The sequence below is a fragment of the Puccinia triticina genome, chromosome 11A, assembly GCF_026914185.1.
Source record: "Puccinia triticina chromosome 11A, complete sequence".
Lineage (NCBI taxonomy): Eukaryota > Fungi > Basidiomycota > Pucciniomycetes > Pucciniales > Pucciniaceae > Puccinia > Puccinia triticina.
Window position 1 is genome coordinate 2,449,832 of NC_070568.1, and position 21,297 is coordinate 2,471,128.

Here is a 21,297-nt window from a genome sequence, read left to right on the forward strand (position 1 = left end):
TACGAAAATCCAAACACATATATGTATGCACTTATGTGCTCGACGTTAAATGGGACCCCAGCGGACATGCTGCTTCTAAGATGTAGAGCGCCAATGTCGATTACAACATAAATAGCAAATATCATTCATGGTTTGCGGGCAGGTTTGTGTGTTACATAAATACATGCGTCCTTCCCTGATCAACCTGCTTGTTCATGTAGAGCTGGATGAACAGCCGTGCCTGTGCCCGCTACGCGTGTATTTCTGTGATTCTGTGAGCGCGAGGTATGTATGTACGTACAATCAGCTACAGTTTACCTTTACCCAATTGATTCGGGAATGGTGGCTGGAGTCGTTACTTCAAGTAGGGAAGCTGACCGCGGTTGGGGCACTGAACTGCATGAAACACGGAGTCTGAGCCGTTCGGAAAGTAGCTTTGTTGTGTGTGCAGCAGCGATAACATAGGGCAAGCATGGCATTTAGAATGTCACGCTCTACATTGTCTGTCATCAACCTCATTCCAAATTCGAACAACTATGTAAAGACAGTTCGAGGATGCTGTAGTAGGTTGCAGTAGACGATGCATAGGAGGACAATCAGCATGTAGTAGACGATAAGAGGAAATGACCAGGGCAAAGTTCGTGTATTTGTGCCCTTGGAAGCAAATATCGAGAAACGAGAAGATGTTCATCAAATTAATTATTCCAGGCAGCGCTTTGCGTGCCTGCATGGTCTCCTTTTGTCTCGTGACCAAGGGGCGATACAAGAAAAGAACTGACTGGATGAGCGCAGAATCCGTGGACGGCTTCAAACCGACTTGCGAGGCCGCACAAGGCGTCGACAAGATCCGAGTACCAAGGCTTCTGTAATCCATCCTTTTCTTCACACACAGTATCGAGTCTCCTTGCCCCCGGATCATATTGTTAATGGATTGATATTACATGCGATTTCGGAAGTCAATTGGGTTTCTTTTTCACATTATTATATCTAAGGGGAGATGATCGGTCTACAAAAAGTATTGAGAGGTGCCGGATTTATCGGGAGGAATGCGGGTTTGATTTGGAACTGTTGGATGAAGGAGAAGAAGAGAGAACGAGATGAGCAATAAGAAGAAAAATGGTTGTTTGGGGAGCGCGAGTGAAGCGGGACTGACCAGCCGAGAAGATCTTGAAGCTTTCCTCGGGGTCGACCAATGTATTCTCTTTAACACACATCACACTGGCCACGTTTCCGCAACGATAACAGTAATTGGGGGCCGACCAGACGGTGACGAGATTGTTCTCGGGGGGGAACATGTACTTGTATCCTTCCTGTACTAGTTGGTGGGCTCGGGCGATCAAGCTCAGTGAGTTAATATGGTTAAACTGGGATTTAAATAAAGATGCAATCAGCTCGAGGCAGGTAGAATATTTTTTTCCCCTTTCTTCAGAAGGGTGTATCTATGTACTCACCTCGCCCGCAACAGCGGAGCCGAATAGCCATCCAGCTCCTCGTGGCGAAACCGACCAAGTACCTCCCTCAACATCATCAGGGTCAGACCACATCAAATCTAGAATGAATCCCAATGATTAGTCGGCTGGCAAGATGCGATTGGTTTGAGTTATTTCCTTACCACAAAACGCGCCAGAGTGGGGGATCTCTTGGGCTCGACTCAACACCCGTATCTGATCCAAGGTGCGGATCTCAGGTGAGAGACCTCCATGGACACACAGGATAGTTGAATCGATTATCTATCCGCAAGGAACAAAAAAGACCTCCTCACCATCCAGCCAGAAATATATAAATGAAAGCCCGCCCATGCAGAAGGAAGAGAATAAGAACAAACAGGAATGGTTAAGAAGGAGATCTGTTTCTTGTTTGTTATGTATATGTCACAGGAAAGATCCAACTTACAGCAGCTAGGTTGAGACAGTCGAATACCGCACAACAAGCTTTCCATACGTTGGCGTTGCCATATTTCCGTTGACACTCATCTAAAATCGAGTTAAGCTCAGTTCCTTTTTTTTTGTGAACGTGTGTGTGTACATGGGAGCTGAAGGGTACCATAGAAGCCGTAAACCTGGGTGATCGATCGGGATTCATGATTGCCTCGGAGAAGGGTGACCCGATCGGGATAGCTGTGCGTAGACCATCAAAGTGAGCTTATCTTGCGAGGGGACGAGAGCGTGTGTTATCGTTTTACCGAGCCTTGTAAGCCAAGAGTAACGAGAAGGTCTCGAGAGAGAAATGGCCGCGGTCGACGAAATCGCCCTGAAGGAAATGCCAGCTTGGGCATGAGTTTCCAAAACGTAACCTTCTGGAACCTGAGCAGAGACTGACCATGAGTATGTAATTCGTCAGCCCCGGTTGCCCGCCGACTCTGAACATCTCGATCATGTCCCATAGCTGGCCATGGATATCGCCGCAGACGGTCACGGGTGATCGTACGGGTTGGATGTTGGGCTCTTCGACTAGGATACTCCGGACCAGCTCGCATAGGCTCTTGAGCTCTGACTCCGGCAGGTGTTCGCAGGAACGCAGCTTGCTGATCGCTTGGTCTGTCCACAGTATGAAGGGCAGTATGTCTCAGTTCTCTTCCTCCCGGTTGGCTTGAATTGTAGGATGAGATGACTTACCCAGATTGAGCATTCTTGGTTTGTGCTGGCTGGTCGGAGAAGAGCAACGTGATGTAATGCGACCTCAGTCGGGCTCGGGCTCGGGCTTGGGCTGCTCAGGCTCATCCCGAGGCAGCCCGAAAGCCCGACGGCCTTCGAGGCAGATAATTTATTCGACTCACATCTACTTTTTATTCCCTTTATGTCCTTGTATGTGTTTTTAGCCGACCCTCTTGGGTAGAAAAGAGTGGAAAAACCCGCCAGCTTGATCCAATTAAAATTCTCATGCCCGATGATAGAGCACGATTTTTTCCAGCGGGTAGCGGATAGGACTGCGCGAACGATGTTATGCCAATTTCTACTGTGCTCTACCCGGCCACTTCCGCGAGAATGGGCTGATAAGATGAGAGCACTACAGGCAACTCTCTATCTATTGCGGGGATCGATCATCTACCCGGCCGCCGGGCGTTTGTCTCACACTCTGATGTAGAAAATGCCCACGATATGTGAGTCATACCCTGTCAAACCGGGTGCCAGCCTGAGCGGCGTCACTTGCAATCATGAGTGGAATTTCATCCATGGCGTACTGGATCCAAGCCTCGCCAAACGCTGCACCGATTAAAGGTATAAAATGCGCCTGATTTGCACTCCAATCACTATCCTCTCATCACATTCCAATCCACCGCACCAACACTCCAGCGTAACCAACTCCAATCCAAAACCAACCACCTCCCTGAAAATACAAGATGGTATCCGTAGCCTACCTGATCACCCTCCTCTCCGTGCTCGTCGCCGCGTCCCGTGCGGAAGAAGTCAGTGGGACCAAAGACAAGGACCTGCATACCCGATGGCTGAGCTCCAGCCTGATGTACGGCGGCTTCACTTCGTGGGGCGGGATGGGGCTCAACATACTTGGATATCCATGGCTCAGCAGCTTGGCCTTCTCGATGGGCGGCGCCTGCTTCGGAGGAGGGGTCTTTCCGATGAGCATGGCTCTGGGCATGGGCAGCTTCTTCGCAAAGGCCTCCGACCAGGAAGCCCACTCCGTCAGTCGCCGGGCTATCCACCTCGATGCCGACCAACTCTTGCGCCGGAACTCGGCCGATAGCGTGACCTGCCGCAACAGCAAAGGCGTCGCTGAAGTATTTTCCAAATCGCAATGCTTGAAGTAAGCTTGTTTCGACTGTCATTTACCTCAGTGGTATTATCATCTGACCATGTTTTGCTCTCTGCTTGGCCTTTCTGTTGAACAGGGCAGCTCAGACTTTGCGCGAGAAGAATTTGCAGTCTGCTTCCAGTGGCGGCTGCCAAGTAAGTCCCGCTGCGAGACCGCCATGTGCTGTAAAGACAGTCCACTTACCAGTCCAATTTTCACTTTGCAGTTGTCGCTTCACAATTCCAAGGGTAAAGTGGTTGCAAAAGAAATGTAAGCACCCTTTCTTTTCATCCACCCCCACAAGCAAACCAGTCCAAATTAGCTGACCATCTGCATTTTACTGGAAACAGCCCGGATCAAATCCTCCAAAAAGCTGTCCACAGCATCTTGGACACTTGCGGCGAGAAGAACACCCACCCCAAGGACACAAAGCCCGCCCACATCGACGACAAACAGGTTGTCATGCTCCTATTGAAACACTGATTTCGCTACTCTGCCTTTAATTAAGCCCTCAGCGGCCTCATCTCTGCATAAAATATGTATCAGTTTGTGGATAGTTTGCTTTGCATTCCTCTTGTATCTATAATGCTCTCAATGTCTTCCTCATAATCAATGTTTTTTTATTCTCAATGTGCCCCATGAAACTCTCCGAGGTGATTGCAACGATAATCGCGTACTATACGCCCTTTTTGAGATTTACCTATGTTTCTTGGTTTTCACCCAGTCGCCGACGCGTAGCCATATCCTACATTTGACAACTTGCAACGACCTGCCAATTCTGGACTCGCGCGTGCAAAACAATTTGCCTGATTGATTTTCTGTATCGATAGTCGATCGTCGACGGATCATACACTCAAGCTTGACTTGACAAGAACCACTCAGTCGCAGCCACCTGCCCAAACTGGTACACTAGCACGCATCCTCAACCATAAGCATCTTTTAAGGGATGCGTGCCGGCGGGCTCGGTTGTAGGAATCCTGCCCGCCGGGGGCAACTCCTCTCCAGCGCGCCGAGAGGATTTCCTTTCGGCGAGTTTCTTGAAAAAAACAAGGCCTGCCGATCGTAAACACTCGCGACTGTGAACTGGTAATAATCCCTCTCACCGAGCGGATTATATTCCGGTGAACTGCGAGTGTAGATATCTAGCTGGCTCAGTTGGGCTCCCTCCGGCAAGCTGGGACAGGGCCAGCTCACCCACATTGACTCCCTCCGGTGAGCTGGTACAACTCCAGCTAGTTGAGATGAATTAATTGATCTCCCCACGAGCTCCAGCGCGAACTGGTACCAGTAACAAATTTTGTTGGCGGAGGGAAATTCCTCCTGCCCGAGCTGGTAAAATTCCGCTTGCGCGGGGGAATTTCTCCAGGCGAGGTTACTCACCATCACATCTTGCTATGCTGCAAGTTTGGTGAAGTGGTGGTATGAAGCCTCTCATGACGGAGGGAGTCAGCACACCCCCGGCTCCCGAAGTCTCGGGGACTTTGTTTATCAGTTCCATCTCCTCTAATTGAAACTAATCTTCACATGCCCACATCATCAATGCTCCAATGATTCCAGCTGTCAACGTGGGAATGGGACTGGAGCAAAAGATGTTATCGTAGTTTCCACTTTGTTTCACCCAGCCACTTCCGCAGGCATGAAGTGGCTGATAAGTCAATAAGGGTTTTTTGTGAAAAGGCTTCCGTTGAGGGAAGCAACACCACACCAGTTTATATGAGAGCGCCAACATAATCTGGTCTTGAGATCATCCATCTACCGGCTTCCCTGCCGTTAATTTCACACAACTTTGTTGTAGAAAATGCCCGCAATACCCGAGTCATACCGGGCGCCAGCGGTATCCCTTTGCAATGAGTGAACCTGCCTCCATGGCGTACTGGATCCAAGCCTCGCCAAACGCTGCACCGATTGAAGGTATAAATTGCGCCTGATCTGTACTCCAATCACTGTCCCCTCATCACATTCCAATCCACCGCACCAACACTCCAGCTTAACCAACTCCAATCCAAAACCAACCACCTCCCTGAAAATACAAGATGGTATCCGTAGCCTACCTGATCACCCTCCTCTCCGTGCTTGTCGCCGCGTCCCGTGCGGAAGAAGTCAGTGGGACCAAAGACAAGGACCTGCATGCCCGATGGCTGAGCTCCAGCCTGATGTATGGCGGCTTCACTTCGTGGGGCGGGATGGGGCTCAACATGCTTGGATATCCCTGGCTCAGCAGCTTGGCCTTCTCGATGGGCGGCGCCTGCTTCGGAGGAGGGGTATTTCCGATGAGCATGGCTCTGGGCATGGGTGGCTTCTTTGCAAAGGCCTCCGACCAGGAAACCCACTCCATCAGTCGCCGGGCTATCCACCTCGATGCCGACCAACTCTTGCGCCGGAACTCGGCCGACAGCGTTACCTGCCGCAACAGCAAAGGCGTCGCTGAAGTATTCTCCAAATCACAATGCTTGAAGTATGCTCATTTCGACTGACATTCACCTCACTCTCAGTGTTATCATCATCTGACCATGTTTTGCTCTCTCCTTGGCGTTTCTGTTTGACAGGGCAGCCCAGACTTTGCGAGAGAAGAACTTGCAATCCGCTTCCAGTGGAGGCTGCCAAGTAAGTCCTGCTGTGGTGCTGCCATGTGCGCTAAAGACACTTACCAGTTCGACGTTCACTTTCCAGTTGTCGCTTCACAATTCCAAGGATAAAGTGGTTGCAAAAGAAATGTAAGCACCCTTTCTTTTCATCCACCCCCACAAGCAAACCAGTCCAAATTAGCTGACCATCTGCATTTTACTGGAAACAGCCCGGATCAAATCCTCCAAAAAGCTGTCCACAGCATCTTGGACACTTGCGGCGAGAAGAACACCCACCCCAAGGACACAAAGCCCGCCCACATCGACGACAAACAGGTTGTCATGCTGCTCTTGAAACACTGACCCCGCTACTCCGTCTTCAAAATCCTCGACAAACTTGTTTCTCCTGTCTAAAAAAATAACACCTCAATAGTTTTTTTTCCTGATGTATCATACTAATCCCGTGGATCTCTTCATTCTTGTTGGCGCATGTTGTTGTAACTTTATCCATTTTCCAATTCCTGATAAACCGTTGTCTTGTGATTCCAAAAGTGACCTCTCGTCCCATGGGCTTGTCATGCCTCACTGTTGAGCGAGCTGCAAGGCTTCGATTCCTCTCGTGTGCCCCTCTCGGCCTCCCGCCCTGTCGCCTCCGATTCGCCCCTGCCTGTCTTCCCGCTCCCCGATTGTAATTCTGCTAGAGGCACTCGTCGGCGTATCTCCCTCTGATGTCAGAAGTTAAGTTAGATTTGTACGAAGCAAGGCATTGTGTGGTTAAAACCCTCAGCCGCGATAGTCCTTCATTGTAGAAGGTTTAACTTGCTTTTGGTATGGGACCCCATTGCCAAGTGCTGCTTTGGCCCGCGTCCTCAGGCAAGTCGGTACAGTAACAGGGGTTTCGCACTTGCAATTGCATGGGGCGGAGACGCGTCCCCGGCAAACCTCTTTTGGAGCGGGACAATCAAGGCTGAGAGACTGCAGAGACACTCAACACGAAAGAAACACTGCGGTAAGATTTGCACAGGGTTGATCAAATTGTTACTTCACTCGTACTACGTGTCTTCAGAAACTAAGTCTGAGAGGGCGGTAGATATTTAAGTAACGTGAGTGAAACGAGTTTGCTTGACTGATTACAATGGAGGTTAAAGTGTATACAACCGATGAACACCATCGATAATACAACCACGGATACTGGCAAGAGAAGTGGATGAACCTAGGGAGGGATTCTACATATCGACGAGGTCCCAGAGCCTCAAGACCTCATTATAGTCCTTCTTCCTCCGTCTACGAATAGAGAAGTAATCGAATCTAGACCCGGCGACCTGCCCGTTCTTGATCACGATCTCCTGCTGCTGGTCGGCTGCAAGCACGTCCTCCCTGCGTCCCGGCAACATACAGCGATCGACGGCGAGCGTGTGCACCTCTTTCTCTAGTCGGGCCCGGTGGGCCCGTAGCGCACCGAGCTCGTCCTTGCTGATCATTAGCATCTTCAGCAACGAGCGCGTCGCTCGTAGCTGTAAAAAAAGACGGATCCACAGAAATGGATTTTTACTATTGCGGTCTGTTTGGGGAAAGCAGAGTGTGCGGGGACTGACTGTTGCTACCAGATCCTCAAGCCAGCGCAGCGTGAGCCACATCCAGACGGGAAAAACGACGGCGACGATCGGGAAGATGGGCAGACAGACCACCAGAACGGTGCAGTAGGTCGCCACCCCACTGGCCAAGCCCCACAGCATCTTCGTTTGCGTCACCTGGCGAGCCCTTTCTTGTCAATTCCCCAAAAATTCATCTCAGTGGACTTGTCTCTCTGTCACTTACTTCATCGTACGTATCCCACGCCGCTGCAAACAAAAGACAACAAGAACAAAAGCAAGTCAGACCAAAAGAAATGCGATGAAAGAGAGGGGGAGGGAGACGGAGACTGACGTCCTTTGCGCCGTTGGCGATGGGCGAAGTAAGCAGAGACGGCGAAAGTGGGGCCCCAGAAGGTAAGTCCGGGGAGACAGATAGCAAGGAAGAAGGCGGCGGCACAGAGTCTGAAGGCGAGGCGAGCGAGGATGACTCTGCGACTGACGAGGCGGTTGTTCGCGAGTCTTGCGTCCTTGAGGCCGCGTTGGAAGAGCAGCTGTTGGTAAGCGAGCAAGTCTTTGACTAGGTCGTCATGGCTTGTTGGTGGTGATGCCGAGGCAGAGGGTTGAGGCGAGGAGGAAGATGAGGAGGAGGAGGCTGGGTCGGAGGTGCGGCCGGCGAAGACGTCGACGAAGCGCTGGGTCAGTCGGATGTGGGTGCCCAGACTGAGCTGGGTGCCGAACGGAGCATAGAGCGTTCGGGCCATATTAGCGGCCTTGATGAGGTCCCAGGACGGCGAGTCGAGGGTCCCGGAGCGGATTTTCTCGGTGAGGGTGGCGGTGAGGCGGGCGATGGCCCGTTTGCGGGTGTCCGGGTCGGCGGCCACCAGGTCTGCATTGGCGGGGTCGTCGGGGCGGAGAACGATGGGGTCGTGGAAGGAGACAAGGACGTCGGAGCGGAAGTTTTGGCGATGGAGGTAGGTGATCGAGCAGGGCAGGAGGCTGATTTCGAAGCGCTCCTGGGCCTTGAATTGGCACAGCACGTCTGAAGCGATCCGGGCCGCGCCGGTCTTGAAGGGTGCCAGGGCGGGATGGTAGCGGGAGATGCCCTCGGGGAAGATGCAGACGGCGTCGCCCTGCTGACAGAGCGCATTGACGAGGATTTCGCGGGTGGTCGAGTTGTCGATCCGGGTCTCGGGCTGGTAATCTTGGGCGCGTTGGAGCGGCACCGAGCCGGCCTTCTCGATGAGCCACGAGGAGAAGGTGGGCTTCCGGAAATGGGTGGCCTTGGCGGTCATCCGGAGCATCCGACGGGCATGCCGCGGCACCGAGGCCATGATGATCAGCGCATCCGTCAGCGAGTTGGAGTGGTTCACGAGCACGATCGTCGGCCGGCCATTGCCCGGGATCCTGTCCGGGTTCTCGATCACGATCCGCGAGAAGAAGATAGCGAGGATGAAGCGGAAGAAGGAGATGACGGCATGGTAGGCGATCGGCGTCTCCGTGGGGTAGTTCGGCACGTGGTAGTTCTCCCGCCGCGGCTCGCCGGCCTTGTCCTCTCGAGCTGCGTCGATGGTGTTCATCGCTGGATTGTCTCCGAACCAACCCCGCGGCCATTTTACAGGCTCGAGTGTCCCGGGGCCCCGACTGATACCCGAACAGACCACCTTCAAGGAGTCAGGAATTTCAAACTCAGCCTGGGGCAGAACCCTTGCAACCTTAGAAGTGGTGGGCTTCGTTGAGCTACAGAAGGAGCCAGCCTCATCATTCCTTCGATTTCAGAACAAGGCAGCATCTTCCTGACCCCGCACAGAGAGAGCACTTCCCACAAGCCCACCATTAATGGCCTGCCCACATACTCGAAACACGCCACACAACACCTCTTCCAGGTTCCACACACCCCCTGTGTAGTGGCGGGAACGGCATAACGAAAGCCAAAAATAACTTTGATACGATGTGGGCATGTAAATTCCAATTGGTACGAGGAAATTGTACTTCTCAACCGAGCCACCAAAACTTGGGGCACCGGGGGTAAGCTGACCTGCCGAAGAGGCCCTGCCTCCGTCAGAATGGAGCTCGCGAGCGGGAATTGTTCTGGGGGGGATGGATTTGTACCAGCTTTCCGGAGAAAATTTATCTGGGCGAGCTGGACCTGTGCGGAACCCATCTGGGCCACCTGGATTTATATGTAAAATACCAGCCCACAGGAATGAGATCCGCTGGGCAAAACGGATTTGTACTAGTTTGCAGCCATGCGGATTTTCCCTTGGCAGGCTTGATTTTTGCCAGCAAACTCGCCGGAGGAGAATCCTCTCGGCGCGCTGGGGAGGGGTTGTTCCCGGTGGGGAGAATTACCACGACCCGGCTCGCCAGCACGCATCAATTCCAAAATACTGCTTCCGGCGAGGGATGCGTGCCGGTGGGCCGGTTTAGGGAGTTGGCGGCGACTATGTGCTTCTTTTCAAGTCCAGCTGGGGTGTAAGATCAGTCGACGATCGGGGCTCGAGGCAGAAAATCAACAAGGCAAATTGTTTTGCACAAGCTACTGCAGAATTGGAAGGCCTTTGCAAGTCGTCGGATGTAGGATATAGCTCCGAGTCGGCAATCGGACGGAAGCCATGGAAGAATAGGCATATCTCAAAGATAACGCGTATGTCACACGAGTATTGTTGCAATCATTTCGGAGAGTTTTATGGGTCAGATTGAGAATAGAAAAACATTCATTATGAGAAAGACATTGACGGGAGTATAGATACAAGAGGAAAGCAATCTATCCACAAGCTGATACATATTTTTGCAGACATGAGGCCACTGAGGGCTTAATTAAAGGCGCAGTAACAGAATCAGTGTTTCGACAGGAGCATGACAACCTGTTTGTCGTCGATGTGGGCGGGCTTTGTGTCCTTGGGGTGGGTGTTCTTCTCGCCGCAAGTGTCCAAGATGCTGTGGACAGCTTTTTGGAGGATTTGATCCGGGCTATGAGTGCATTAAAATACAGACAGTCAGCTGTGCTGGAGAGAGGCTTGCTTGTGCAGGTGGATGAAAAGGGAGGGATGCTTGCATTGCTTTTGCAACCACTTTGTCTTTGGAGTTGTGGAGCGACAACTGCAAAGAGAAAGTCGAGCTGGTCAGCGGGCTGTCTTTAGCGCACATGGCGGTCTCATAGCAGGACTTACTTGGCAGGCTCCACTGGACGCTGAGTGCAAGTTCTTCTCGCGCAAAGTCTGGGCTGCCCTGTTAAAAGGGAAAGCCGAGCGACGTAACATGGTCAGTTGATGAGGACACTGAGGTAAAGGACAGTCAAAACAAGCGTACTTCAAGCATTGCGATCTGGAGAATACTTCAGCGACGCCTTTGCTGTTGCGGCAGGTCACGCTATCGGCTGAGGTGCGGCGCAAGAGTTGGTCGGCATCGAGGTGGATAGCCCGGCGACTAACGGAGTGGGTTTCCTGGTCGGAGGCCTTGGCGAAGAAGCCGCCCATGCCGAGAGCCATTCCCATCGGAAAGACCCCTCCTCCGAAGCAGGCGCCGCCCATCGAGAAGGCCAAGCTGCTGAGCCAGGAATATCCAAGCATGTTGAGCCCCATCCCGCCCCACGAAGTGAAGCCGCCGTACATCAGGCTGGAGCTCAGCCATCGGGTATGCAGGTCTTTGTCTTTCGTCCCGCTGACCTCCTCTGCACGGGAAACGGCGACGAGCACGGAGAGAAGAGTGATCAGGTAGGCTACGGATACCATCGTGTATTTTCAGGGAGGTTGGTTTTGGATTGGATTGGATTGTCGCTAGTTATTCAAGCTGGAGTGTTGGTGCGGTGGATTGGAATGTGATGAGGGGATAGTGATTGGAGTGCAGATCAGGCGCAATTTATACCTTCAATCGGTGCAGCGTTTGGCGAGGCTTGGATCCGGAGGCAGGTTCACTCATTGCAAGGGATACCGCTGGCACCCGGTATGACTCGGGTGTTGAGGGCATTTTCTACAACAAAGTTGTGTGAAATTAACGGCAGGGAAGCCGGTAGATGGATGATCTCAAGACCAGATTGTGTTGGCGCTCTCATATAAACTGGTGTGTTGTTGCTTCCCCCAACGGAAGCCATTTGATGAAGAGTACTCACCATAAAAAAACTCGTTGAGTAGTCCGCAACTTCTTGCCCGCGGAAGTGGCCGGGTCAAACAAAGTCGAAATTGCGATAACATCTTTTGCTGAAGTCCCATTCCCACGTCTGCGGGTGGAATCACAGTTTGAAATGTGGGCATGTGAAGGTCATTTGAAGATGGAACCAAGTCCCCGATATTTCGGGAGCCGGGAGTGTGGTGCGTCAGGGGAGGCTTCATACTACTTCACCAGACTTGCAGCATAGCGAGATGTGGGTTTTCATGCTGAGTCACTTCGCAGCTGGTAGGAATCCCCCCCGCAAGCAGAATTTTACCAGTTTGGGCAGGAGGAATTCCCCTCCGCTCGCAAAATTTCTAACAGCTCCCGCCGGAGCTCGCGGGCAAGAATTTGTCCAGGAGAGCTGAATTTGGATCAGATTCCCTGGTGAAATTTATCTAGGCAAGCTGGACTTGTACACTAGCGGCTCGCCGGAATAAAATCCGCTCGGCGAGCGGGATTTTATACCAGTTTACAGCCGCGAGGATTTGGCAGGCTTTATTTGTGCCAACAAACTCGCGGAAATGAAATCCTGTCGGCACGGTGAGGAGGAGTTGCTCCCGGCGGGCAGGATTTCTACAACCCAGCTCGCCGGCACGCATCCCTTCCTAACAGATGCTTCTGGCGAGGCATGTGTGGCGGTGCGCCGGATCACGCAAGTGGCGGCGACTGCCTGCTTCTTTCCACGTCCACCTGGAGTGTAAGATCAGTCGACGATCGGTTCTCGATGCAGAAAATAGACCAGGCAAATTGTTTTGCACGCGCTAGTCCAGAATTGGAAGGCCTTTGCAAGTCGTCGGATGTAGGATATAGCTCCGAGTCGGCGACTGGGTGGAAGCAAATCTCAAAGAGAACACGTATGGAGCACACCTATTTGCTGTAGTCACTTCGTACATTTTCATGGGTCACAATTGCAATAAAAAAACATTCATAATGTAAAAGATGTTGAGAGGATTCTAGATACAAGAGGAATGCAAAGCAAACTATCCACAAGCTGATACATATTGATTATAGAGATATGAGGCCGCTAGAGGCTTAATTAGAGGCGGAGTAACAGAATCAGTGTTTCGAGAGGAGCATGACAACCTGTTTGTGGTCGATGTGGGGGGGCTTTGTGTCCTTGGGGTGGGTGTTCTTCTTGCCGCAAGTGTCCAAGATGCTGTGGACAGCTTTTTGGAGGATTTGATCCGGGCTGTTTCCAGTAAAATGCAGACGATTAGCTGTCTTGGACTGGTTTGGTTTGCTTGTGGGGGTGGATGAAAAGAAAACGTGCTTACATTTCTTTTGCAACCACTTTATCCTTGGAATTGTGAAGCGACAACTGGAAAGTGAACATCGAACTGCTAAGTGTCTTTAGCGCACATGACAGCACTACAGCAGGACTTACTTGGCAGCCTCCACTGGAAGCGGATTGCAAGTTCTTCTCTCGCAAAGCCTGGGCTGCCCTGTCAAACAGAAACGCCAAGGAGAGAGCAAAACATGGTCAGATGATGATGGCACTGAGGTAAATGATAGTCGAAACAAGCGTACTTCAAGCATTGTGATTTGGAGAATACTTCAGCGACGCCTTTGCTGTTGCGGCAGGTCACGCTATCGGCCGAGTTCCGGCGCAAGAGTTGGTCGGCATCGAGGTGGATAGCCCGGCGACTGACGGAGTGGGTTTCCTGGTCGGAGGCCTTTGCAAAGAAGCCGCCCATGCCCAGAGCCATGCTCATCGGAAAGACCCCTCCTCCGAAGCAGGCGCCGCCCATCGAGAAGGCCAAGCTGCTGAGCCAGGAATATCCAAGTATGTTGAGCCCCATCCCGCCCCACGAAGTGAAGCCGCCGTACATCAGGCTGGAGCTCAGCCATCGGGTATGCAGGTCTTTGTCGTTCGTCCCACTGACTCCTTCCGCACGGGACCCGGCGACGAGCACGGAGAGAAGGGTGATCAGGTAGGCTACGGATACCATCTTGTATTTTCAGGGAGGAGGTTGGTTTTGGATTGGATTTGATTGTCGCTAGTTATTCAAGCTGGAGTGTTGGTGCGGTGGATTGGAATGTGATGAGGGGATAGTGATTGGAGTGCAGATCAGGCGCAATTTATACCTTCAATCGGTGCAGCGTTTGGCGAGGCTTGGATCCGGAGGCAGGTTCACTAATTGCAAGGGATACCGCTGGCACCCGGTATGACTCGGGTGTTGCGGGCATTTTCTACAACAAAGTTGTGTGAAATTAACGGCAGGGAAGCCGGTAGATGGATGATCTCAAGACCAGATTATGTTGGCGCTCTCATATAAACTGGTGTGCTGTTGCTTCCCTCAACGGAAGCCTTTTGACAAAAAACCCTTATTGAGTTATCAGCCACTTCTTGCCTACGGAAGTGGCTGGGTGAAACAAAGTCGAAACTGCGATAACATTTTTTGCTCGAGTCCCATTACCATGTCAGCGGGAATCATTGGAGCATCGATGATGTGGGCATGTGAAGATTAGTTTCAATTAGAGGAGATGGAACTGATAAACAAAGTCCCCGAGACTTCGGGAGCCGGGGGTGTGCTGACTCCCTCCGTCATGAGAGGCTTCATACCACCACTTCACCAAACTTGCAGCATAGCAAGATGTGGGTTTTCATGGTGAGTAACCTCGCCTAGAGAAATTGCCCCGCGCAAGCAGAATTTTACCAGCTCGGGCAGGAGGAATTTCTCTCCGCCAACAAAATTGGTTACTGGTACCAGTACGCGCTGGAGCTCGTGTGGAGATCAATTAATTCATCTCAACTAGCTGGAGTTGTACCAGCTCACCGGAGGGAGTCAATGTGGGTGAGCTGGCCCTGTCCCAGCTTGCCGGAGGGAGCCCAACTGAGCCAGCTAGATATCTACACTCGCAGTTCACCGGAATACAATCCGCTCGGTGAGAGGGATTACTACCAGTTCACAGTCGCGAGTATTTCCGATCGGCAGGCCTTGTTTTTGTCAAGAAACTCGCCGAAAGGAAATCCTCTCGGTGCGCTGGAGAGGAGTTGCCCCCGGCGGGCAGGATTCCTACAACCGAGCCCGCCGGCACGCATCCCTTAAAAGATGCTTATGGTTGAGGATGCGTGCTAGTGTACCAGTTTGGGCAGGTGGCTGCGACAGAGTGGTTCTTGTCAAGTCAAGCTTGAGTGTGTGATCCGTCGACGATCGGCTATCGATACAGAAAATCAATCAGGCAAATTGTTTTGCACGCGCGAGTCCAGAATTGGCAGGTCGTTGCAAGCTGTCAAATGTAGGATATGGCTACGCGTCGGCGACTGGGTGAAAACTGTTGAACTTAATGTAGTTCCTATTATTATTCTTAATCTTCATGCAGCGTGATCTTATACATAAGTAGTGATTACAGTTAGTTCCCCGGAGTTGTCCCCAAAACCTAGTTGATCTCTTAAAGTCCGCACATCATGTATTCCGCTCTTTCCTCAATCAACTATTCTTTCATCAAAAGGTCAACTCGTTATAACTAACACTGTCTCATCGATCAGGTTAGTGATCGCTATCGTCGTAGTAAGTCGTATCGTTGTAGATACTCATATCACTACTTCCTTAAAGGTTAGTGATCGCTATCGTCGTAGTAAGTCGTATCGTTGTAGATACTCATATCACTACTTCCTTAAAGCATCGAGTTCATTAGGTTATGAGCCCAGATTGTGCATAAATCTGCAACCTCATCGAACTCAAAATCTTCATACGCAATGACCGATAAAGCAATTCAATGTCTCCCAATTCTCACCAGGACTACTTTTCAGGACTGGCGCAATGTCATGTTCTCTTTTTGCCTCGAGAAGGGCGTCGACGATCACTTGTTGTCCGATCTAGTAACGACTGAAAGGGATCCAATTGCCAAAGCAACCTTAAAACTTCAAAAAGGTGTTGCGGCTGGAATCTTGGGTCGAAACTTAGGAGTTGAAAACTATGCTAAGTTCATTACTGAGGAGAATAAAAAGGAGCCTCACTTAATTTGGACGGCACTCATTGAACATTTTCAATCAAAGTCGGCTCAAAATCAATCCGTTGTGTATCAGGACTTTTTAAAAGTCAGATATACTACTACGCTTGATCAATTCCTTACCGACATAGACTTAGGTCTTTCGCAAATTCGATCGGTCGGAATTGAAATTGTCAAGATGCCAAAGCAAACTCTTGACGAGCATCTTCTTGCTGAATACCTAGTAAACCTTCTGCCATCCAATTTGGAGAGCACTAAGGATCTTCTTCTTAATCAGAGTCCAATTGACATTGATACGGTTAAGAAGTATCTCAATTCTAAATCGATTAGTCTCAACAATGTAGCTCCTTCACCCGGTTCCGATAACGTAACCATTAAAACGGAATCGGCTCTGAAGACTGTTTTTGCTTCATGCAAAGGTGGTGTTCACAACAAAAATGCACGTCACTCGAAAGCAAATTGCTATCACCTTCATCCAAACAAAGCTCCTGAAGCTTACAAGAAACGTCAGGCTCAATCTTTAGCGAAGAAGAAAGCAAATGTGGTTACTTCTGAAGAAATCAGCGGTGTTTACGTTTGTGTCTCAGATTCTCAAGCCCTTGCTGCTATTCAAGACAACGCTCCTATACTTCTGAACAGCTGTTGTTCCGATCACATGTTCCCTGATCGTCAACATTTTGTCGATTACGAGGATATCACTTCCGCTGTTAACGTTGCTAACGGACAATCGCTTTCCGTTGATGGACGTGGTCTGATCAAGATCAAAAGCGGAAACGGCAAGAACTTCACCGTTAAGGCTCTTCATGTTCCAGGCCTTTCTCATGCACTTTTGAGTTTGGCACGGTTGTCCTCATCAAACTGCGACTTAATTCGTCGGAAAGGTGCCGATTACTTCGTAAAAGACTCCGCAAAAAACGTGGTACTCTTTGATGCGGAAATCACGAGTAACGTCTTCGTCTGTAAAGCGTCTGCAATACATTCGTCGGTTCGAAAACCTGGGTCTTCTGCTTCTCGAGGTCTGTCTAGCGCCTCCGTTCATCTAGCCGAAGCGTGTGCTGATTCTGAATTGTATCACAGAAGAGCGGGGCATCCTAGCCAAGAAGCACTGAACAAAATGTTTTGTGTTACTTATCCAACTTCTAACTGTGAATCATGTAATCTATCTAAATCGCATTGTCAACCCTTCTCTAGTCAGCTGCCAAAACCGAAGTGTATCCTAGACTATGTTTACATGGACCTCAGCGGAAAAATAACTCCTTCCACTATGGGAAAATCTTCCTACTATTTCAAAATTACGGATTCTTTTTCCGCATACAAGCATGTTTTTATACTATCGAACAAAAAACAAGCTTTTGAGAAATTCAAAGAATATTATATTGAAGTCACAACTTTTCATTCTAAAAAGTTGATTAACCTAGTCACGGATGGAGGTGGCGAGTTCTGTTTGAACGAATTTGAACTGTGGCTTAAAAATCATGGTATTATTCATCATGTGACGGCACCATATACACCTCAGCAAAATTCGATTGCTGAACGCGGAAATCGCACGACTTCTGAAAAGGCTCGATCTCTTTTAAAACAAGCCAATTTGCCAGTGACTCTTTGGGGAGAAGCTGTGTCTACGGCTGTTTTCTACGAGAACATTACCCCGACAAAGAAAATCAAATGGAAGACTCCGCATGAGATCTGGTTTGGGAAACCGTTTGACTTGGGTCGGCTTCGAGTGTTTGGTTGTCGGGCTTATGTCAATATTCCAAAGGAAAGGCGCGAAGGAAAATTTGGTGATACTTCAAAGCCTGGAATTTTAGTAGGCTATAGACTCAGTATTCCAAACTGGAGAATACTGATCTCGAGTTCTTGGGTTGAGTACAGCCATGACTTCATTTTTGACGAGGCTTGTTTTCCAGGAATCTCCCCAACAGACTCAGTCTATCCCATCTTTCATGAGTCACTTGACGAAAACTTAGAGCTGCCTGTAGATCTGCCGCCGTTGCTAGAATCTGAGTTGCAGCCAGTGACGTCATTGCAGCCAGTGACGTCATCCGAATCTACTTCTGAACCTATCCCTTCTTCTCCGCAACAACCATCTGGTTTATCTTCCACTGTAATTCTGCCATCTTCGACTGCTTCTTCGAAACCTGGATGGTATTACGTTCCATCTGATCAGCCGGCCCCCAAAAATATTTCGTCAAATCCAACCAATCCCAATAATATTCTATCGACAAAGCGACGTGCTCATCTGGTCAATATAGAACTCACTTCGGAGCCGTGGTTTGTTCCGTTCTTCAATCAAAGCCTGTGTTGTTCAACTATTGCCGAGGCTAATAGAGTTCCAAAAACCTATAAAGCAGCAGTCAACTCACCACAATCTTCAGAGTGGAAAGGAGCTATTAAGACTGAGCTGGCTGCGATGGATCGCTTACGCGTTTGGGAAATCGTCCCTATTCCTTCGGAACGAACTCTCTTAGGCACTGTGTGGGTCTTTCGAATCAAAGTCAATGCAGCGGGCGAATTTGTCAGATTCAAGGCGAGGCTTTGTGCTCAAGGTAGTGCACAGCAGGACGGTGTGGACTACAATGAGACATTTGCTCCGACAGGTCGTGCATCGGCTCTTTGATCGGTGTTAACTTACGGCGTAAACAATGGTCTCGAAATTCATCAAATGGATGTGAAAAATGCTTTCTTAAACGGAAATTTGGAAGAAGAGGTTTACCTTTGAATTCCCAAAGGTTTGGAAGCTCCTCCCGGAACATGTCTTGTCAAGACTCAGGTCCAGGCCCAGAGTCAAGGAAGCGCAAGGAACTGAACCCTAACCCCGCAAGGGGGACAGGTGAGTCCGCGCGACCCTCAGGCGCATGCATATGCATGTCGCTCCCAGGCGGTTGGATTATGCTAACGCTAATCCTCCGCTCCTTTCTAGCCACGTCATCACAAGACGAAGAGCCAAAGCGATACAAGCAAACTCTGCCTCTCTCAAGGTATGAAGATTGCTTAATCGTCCCAGCTAGGGCAAGAAGTGCTGACCGGATCTAATCTTCCTTACAGCACTCTTGTTACCGACGCCAATCCAGACCGAATTGGTTCCTCCAGCCTCAGCAATAGGATAACCAACCCCACCTCAGGTGGTGAGTACCTTGCTGCAGAGCCATCTAGTTCCACGCTGAAGACTGACCAAGAGCTCAACGGTGTCACAGATAACACCCGCTCCGCAAGTCTCGCGAGTCGAATCGGCCAGCGTTAAGCGTAAAGCCATTCGATCCTAAGTAAGAGGCTGATGCTCTCTCAGACTCTCACAAAAGAGAAGATCTAGCACTGACTATCTGAGTAGCCGCCCGCAACAGACGTTTCCGTTCAAGTCACGCACACGTGACCGTAGCTGCACCGCAGTCCTTTTCTTCTCTTATCAACTAAACAAGAGCAGGCCGTGATCCGCTCTTAGGTACATTGTGCTCACTTTGTTTTATTTCTCTTTCTGTCTCTGGATATGCCAGATTGACCTTATCTGATTACGAAATAAAACCTCTTAGTTCTGTGAACTCTTTCAGATTTACAGTCTCGATCGCGGAACCAGACGATCTCAACCTCACGGATTAAGAGCGGATCCCAATGGCCGGAACTCGCCAGAACCCTGCTGCCTCCTCAACCACGTCGGCCCCTGCTACTTCAACCTCAAGTGACGACCGAGACATTTTCAAATGCCCAACGTTCAAAGGGGACAACTTTCCGATATGGCAGCGCAAAGTCAAAACTTACCTGGCGGTCAAGAGTCTCCTAAAATGTATAGAGCAACCTCTCCCAGCCAACGCCTCCGAAGAAGTTAAGCTAGAATATGTCCGAGCTGCAGCGATTCTCAGTGGTCATATTGAGGATGATATTTACAATCATATCATCACCGACCAGAATATACACGACGCCTTCACTATCTGGAAGGAACTGAAGGGCGAATACGCCTCAACTTCCGTTCTAGCGATCTATCATGCATGGCGCAAGTGGGAAGACATTCAATACAAGGACGACATAAATCGGTATATCTCACAGCTCGAGGCGATGTTGGCCGAATTTGCGGCTATGGGTCTGGACGTACCTGACACCATCCTCAGCTGTACGATTATTGCTCGAATTACCAAGAGGAGGCCCTCCCTGATGGAAACTCTAATAAGTAATGCGGAGTTGCTGGCGCATCCAAAGCAAATAATAGCGAAGCTTCGTGATATTGCTCATCACGACGCAGTCACGGCTACCATGCAAAGGGACGAGTCCTCCGAAGTCAACTCAACCACTGCCCTTTCAACTCAAGCCTCAAGACAGTCGGCCGGCGGAAATAACCAGCGCAAGAGGCGCTTTAACCCACATCCCTGCTCCGACAAAAAGCATAATCCCCTTGCGACTTCACACACCGAGGAGAACTGCTGGACGCTGCATCCCGGATTGTACAAGAAGGCCAAGACTTCCTCGGCTCCTACTGGTCTGGTTACCACGACTACACAAGAGCCTTCAACGTCCGCTGGCATAGTGCGTCCGACTTTTGGCTACTTGACGGGTCCTAATCAAACTGAAGACAAGCTCAGGATGGTTCTGGACTCGGGCGCCAGTCACCACATGCTCAATGCAATTGACATGTTCGACTCAACAACACCTGTTCGTATGAGTATAGCGACGGGCAACACGTGGGATCAAAACGAGCTGTTTGCGGTTGCGAAAGGAACAGCCACTCTCAGATTCGACAACGGCGCGACCATAGTCTTGAAGGATGCACTCTATGTGCCTAATCTAACTCGCTGCCTGATCTCATTTGCGCAACTCTTGGACAACTCGGCGGTAATCTCTTCAGCTCCCTGCGGCTTCGAGGTGAAGATTGATGACCTTGAAGCGCTCTCAATCGAGACCATCAACGGCATTTTCGAGATCATAGGCATACGGGACCTCAAGACTCAACCAGTGGCAAATCTTTCCGAAGTGGCTCCGGCATCGAAGTCGAATGAATTCGATCTCTGGCATCGGAGGATGGGTCATGCGAGCAAGAGACGAATTGAGACTATGCTTCGCAAATCTTTTCTGTCAGAAGCCAAGAAGGCATGTGACACGTGCATGAAGGGCAAAGTCACCAGACTCGCCTTCAACAGCCACTTCAGGTCGACTACAGCCCCTCTGGAATCAGTTCACGCCGATCTTGTAGGCCCAATCACACCCGCAACTAACGGGGGTGCTCGGTATTTCTTAACCATGGTTGATCAGCACTCAGGGTATATACATACCGAGATTCTAAAACTGAAGAGCGATGCTCCTGCGGCTATTCTCGAATACAAGGCCTTCTTCGAGAGACAGAC

The 21,297-nt window shown here is 50.3% G+C and overlaps 2 protein-coding genes across 2 annotated transcripts; both read right to left on the reverse strand.

The window, feature by feature from the left end:
* Positions 1-985: 985 nt before the first annotated feature.
* PtA15_11A245 (uncharacterized protein) lies at positions 986-2,607 on the reverse strand (the record flags this gene model as incomplete). The annotated part of the gene is made up of 9 exons (XM_053161133.1): positions 986-1,044; positions 1,133-1,343; positions 1,431-1,528; positions 1,592-1,709; positions 1,873-1,952; positions 2,023-2,096; positions 2,162-2,229; positions 2,299-2,516; positions 2,595-2,607. The coding sequence occupies 9 exons, from the start codon at positions 2,605-2,607 to the stop codon at positions 986-988; spliced, it is 939 nt and encodes a 312-aa protein (XP_053025110.1).
* A 4,912-nt stretch (positions 2,608-7,519) lies between these two features.
* Positions 7,520-9,444, reverse strand: PtA15_11A246 (uncharacterized protein; the record flags this gene model as incomplete). Its single annotated transcript, XM_053161134.1, has 4 exons — positions 7,520-7,807; positions 7,889-8,044; positions 8,112-8,134; positions 8,220-9,444. 4 exons carry the CDS (start codon positions 9,442-9,444, stop codon positions 7,520-7,522), a joined length of 1,692 nt encoding a protein of 563 aa, XP_053025111.1.
* Between the last annotated feature and the right edge of the window lie 11,853 nt (positions 9,445-21,297).